This window comes from Crocuta crocuta, unplaced genomic scaffold (genome assembly GCF_008692635.1).
Source record: "Crocuta crocuta isolate KB4526 unplaced genomic scaffold, BGI_CrCroc_1.0 scaffold273, whole genome shotgun sequence".
In the NCBI taxonomy this organism is placed as follows: domain Eukaryota; kingdom Metazoa; phylum Chordata; class Mammalia; order Carnivora; family Hyaenidae; genus Crocuta; species Crocuta crocuta.
The window spans coordinates 3,785,469-3,789,893 of NW_027529425.1; the positions used below are offsets into that span (position 1 = coordinate 3,785,469).

At 61.1% G+C, this 4,425-nt stretch overlaps 1 protein-coding gene across 1 annotated transcript in view; it reads left to right on the forward strand.

Moving 5' to 3' along the window:
* TNRC18 (trinucleotide repeat containing 18) overlaps nt 1-4,425 on the forward strand; it is a gene marked incomplete at its 5' end in the record, with an annotated part of 89,794 nt that overhangs the window by 21,896 nt on the left and 63,473 nt on the right. The window contains 3 exons of the mRNA XM_077758840.1: nt 1,483-1,641; nt 3,705-3,830; nt 4,300-4,424. Of these exons, the coding sequence (XP_077614966.1) occupies nt 1,483-1,641; nt 3,705-3,830; nt 4,300-4,424 (410 nt within the window). The remainder of the gene's footprint in view (nt 1-1,482; nt 1,642-3,704; nt 3,831-4,299; nt 4,425) is intronic.

Consider the following 4,425-nt stretch of genomic DNA (forward strand, 5'->3'; position numbering starts at 1 on the left):
AGGAGGTGTTCTCCTGCCATTTCCCTGTATGTACCCCCGAGGCGCTGGGTGGGCTTTGTGGCATTCTGAGTCCCCGGGAGGTGGCAAGTGAGCACCCGTTGTACAAAGACTCTGCGTTAGGGGGCTGCTGGGGACCCTGAGGTCGGACGGGGCTCTGAGGGTGCTCCTCCTCCATGGGCTGGGGCTGCCTGTAGTATCTTGTGTGGGTCATCACAAACAGTGGCCGCCTCACAAGGATGTGAGGAGGTTACCCGAGAAGCCCTTAGCTCCAGCTGGCCAGAGCTGGCTCCTGCTGGGTGCTTGGTGACCCCCCCCCCCCACCATGCTCAGGTCTGTGGGTAGGCCTCTGCCCCTCCTCCCGGGGGCGTTGGCGGGAGGATTCGGAATCCGCACAGCCACGCTCGGGAGCTGTCAGTGACCTGGCACCAATGCGCTTTGTTGTTATTCTTGTCTGGTGCACGGCTTCCCTCTTCGCTAAGGTTCTTAAGGGAGGCATTAGTATTCTCATTTTGCTGATAAGCCAACTGAGGCCAGGGAAGGGAAGCCCTCCGTGACCCGGAGGCCTGCCAGGATCGTCCCCTGGAGGGTGAGGTGTGTGTCTCTTGAGGGCCAGTGCCCCTGGCTGGTGGCAGTGAGGGGGCATCCCTTCCGGTATGGGCCTGGCCGGATGGGGCGTGGCAGGGCGAAGTGGCTTCCACCTAGGCCGATGGCACGCTGTTCTAGCAAGCAGCAGTTGGCCACACCCACCTCCCCTTCGGGGGGCCTCAGGTGGGAGGCTCTGCTCTCTGGAAGGATGGCCCGTTGCTCGTTTCACTGTTTCCTGCCTAGTCCGCTGGAGTGGAGGGATGCTTGCTGGGTGTGAACTCCGGGTCACGGCTCCTGGCTGTGGGACCCGGCCCTGCCCACCTCCCAGCATCAGCTTCCTGATGCCTTAAATGGGCGCATGCTTCTTCCAGCACTGGGCTGGCTGAGGCCTCCTCTGGGCTGCCCAGGGCTGCCGTGGGGTCGACCTCCAACTCGTGGCATCCTCCCTGATCCAGGAGCTCAGAACATGAGCCAGGGCTTTAGGCCGTGAGCCCCCCACCCCCTGCCCTGCCCTCTGTGGCCTCAGGAGGTCCCTGCCCCCCACCACACCTCAGCTTTCATCTGCAGGTGGGGAGACTGTCCCGCCTGGGTCTGGGAATGGGAAAGTCCTCTTGCCAAGTGTTGGTTGGGTGCTCCGGAAGTGAGAGTCTTTGGTGGTGGGCGTCCTTCTGGCTGTTCCTCTGGGGCCACACTGCAGTCTTTTCAAGTCCCGGGGGATCTGGTTGAGGTGACCAGACCCATCCTGAGCCCGAGGGTCCGGGGTGGGACGGAAAGGCCTCTCTGTTGTCCCTGCCGGTGCTAGCTCCGAGAAGGGGGGTGGAGAGACATGGGGTTCCCGGGGCGCTGGGCCGGGCACTGGGGGCCTGGTGGGTGCCTGACAGCCCCCCCTTCTCTCTGCAGGCGAGGCCTTCTTGGGCAGCTTTGTGGCCAGCGGGATGGGGCCCTCAGCCTCGTCCCATGGGAGCCCCGTGCCCCTGCCCTCTGACCTCTCCTTCCGCTCCCCTACCCCCAGCAACCTGCCTATGGTGCAGCTGTGGGCCGCTCATGCCCATGAAGGTAAGGAGTGTGCCAGGTGGGTGGGGCTGAGGGCTGTGGGCCACTGTCCCTGGCACCTCTTCATCCTGCCCACTCCCTTCTACCTCTGGGCCTCTCTTCTTGTGGTGGCTGGGGAGTGGCCGGGGTGGGGGGGCAAGCCCTGGTCATCCAGCTGCCCTGCTGTTCTTCACATACTCAGTGCTTCCTCTGGTCTCTGTCACAGGGCCTTTGCACAAGCGTTCCTGCTGCTGTGGCCCCTCACTCACCCTCTGTTAAACCTGAGTAGGGCTCAGCGGCCCCCACCCCCACCCCCCGCCCTGGCCCACCTCTCACCGGAAGAACAGGTTTATCTGTGTATTTGTGATACATCCATTTTCCCACCAGGGTGAGCACTGAGGTCAGGGCCTAGGTTGTTCTGGCCACTGCCCTCTCCCTGAGGACCCTCGATAAGCAGCGTTGGAGCAATGGGACCGGGGTCATTGGGCTCTCCTGCTGCAGTTCTGCAGTGAGGGCCACGGTCCCTTCTGTCAGGGAAGGGATGGAGGGTCCTGAGGAACCCTGCGCTCCTCCCCCACCTCTGGCGGATTTTGGATGCTAGGTTCTGGGGTCGGGCTGCAGAGCTGAGGGCTTTCAGGGGTCTTTCACAGTGCACGTCTCCCCACTTCCTCCTCCTGCCAGAGTCTCACCAGGAGGGGGTGCTCCTGCCTCTCTAGGCCTGGGAAGGTGGGCAGTCCTTTGGGGGTGGGGTCTCACCTGAGCCTCCCACGGTAGCCAGCAGGGTGGGGCTGGAGGGACCTGAAGAGCCAAAGCTGCCTCTGGCGCCTGTGTGCCACCAGCCTGCTCCTCTGCCCCTCCTGACCCCCTTTTCTCCCGTGTCACAAATGCTATGCAATAACGCACACGCAGTAACACTTCCAAACACGTAGGGTGCTTCTTCCTATGCACGATGTGCTGCCTGCTTGAACTCACTTTATGCGCCCAACAAGCCGTGAGGGAAAGACCGCGTGGTCCATTCTACAGACGAGAAAGCAGAGGGATCCGATGCGATGTTTCAGGGACTGAAAGAGATCATGTGTATCAGGAGGTCTGAATTATTCTGGGATTGGTGCTAAAGACATTAGCAGGTGCCACCGTGGGCGAAGCCTGGGCCCGGCCTGGCCAGGGACAGGTCCTGCATCTCTGGCCTCGGATGGCATAACTGGGGGCATGTGGGGCCCCAGTCTCAGGGGTCTCCGATTGGCCTTTGGTCCTGTAGGACCCCCAGCCCAGGCAGAGCATCAGGACCCCTCCCCCAGGGCTCAGCATCTGCCTGCTCGCCAGCCGGCCTGGCTTTCTGGGCCCAGTTAAAGTGCTCTCTTAGATGGCTCCTTTGCTTTCTCTGCGGCTACCCTCTCCTGTCTTCTCTGTCCCGCAAAGCCCCTATTCTGGGCATGCCTGGTGGGGAGGCCTCACTGGGAGGATCCTCACCAGAAGGAGCTTCTTCTGGGCAGCACCTGCTTGGGAGGCCTGACAGCCGGAGATGCTGGTTAGGCTGAATTCAGAGGTGATGGACCTCCTCTGGGTCACACAGCAGAAGGGACTCAGTAAAACAGTAAACCACCCAGTGTGGTCTGTGTTGGGCTGAGGTTAACTGTCCCAGTGACCTCCGTTCACAGCCAGGCTCCTCTGCTCTGTGACTTTGGACCAGTGGTCGTCCCTGAACCAGTTTTCTCATCGATAAAGTAAGGACATTCAGGGTATCTGCCTCGCAGTTTTGTTCTGTTGAAGTTTAAATGAGAATAACAAAGGCCAAGTAGCCACAAGTGTTTGGCCTGTGATTAGAGCTCTCATCATCATCATCATCATCATCATCATCATCATCATCATCTGCCTCATTCTTCCGGTGGGGATTTGAGAGCCCGATCGGCTGGGGGCTGCATGGGCCTGGAGGGAGGCAAGCCTGCCCTATGGAGCTGGAGCCGGTCGTAGATCTGGGGGCTCTCTCAACAGCTAAAATAGCTTATTTTCAAGAAACAGAGGGGGATGGGAGGAAGTTCCTGTTGGGAGGCCATGCATGGGACAGTCTGACTTTTTCTCTCTTCCAGGCTTCTCCCATCTGCCCAGCGGGCTGTACCCATCCTACCTCCACCTGAACCACCTGGAGCCCCCCAACAGCGGGAGCCCCCTCCTCAGCCAGCTGGGCCAGCCCAGCATTTTCGATACCCAGAAAGGTACCAGGGGGCGGGGAGTGGGGAGACAAGTTGGAGGGTACCTCCTGAGGGGCTTCTCTGTGGTCCCCACCACTACCCAGTACTCCAGGCAGCACCCCCCTCTGTTGTCCAAGACTCCTGCCCCTGAGGGCTCCCACAGGCGCCCTCTCCCTGTTCCCCATGGCCTTCTGGGGCCTTCTAGTTGTGCTGTGCTCGCCTGACCATCTCTCAATAGGCTCAAAAAACAACCCTGGCCTCTACCCCTTTCATAGATGAGAAAACTGAGGCCCAGAAAGTTTAGTCAGTGGCCAGGGCGAGATTATGATCTCCGTACCCTCCGTTTCCAGAGCCTGCCCTACAAAGGCTGCGCTGTGTCAGACCTCTTTCTTAACTCTGGGGTTGCAGGGCTCCCCTCCTGGCCCGATTCTGCGCTGGCTGGCTGGAGGGGGCACTCGCTCACGCCTACACTCTCTCTCTCTGTCCTCTGCAGACGGCTTCTACCTGCCCGCCCCGGGGGCTCCGGGCGCCCTGCACTCCCACGCGCCCTCCTCCAGGACCCCGGGCGGCCACTCCTCCAGCGCCCCGGCCAAAGGCTCTTCGCGCGAAGGTCCGACCA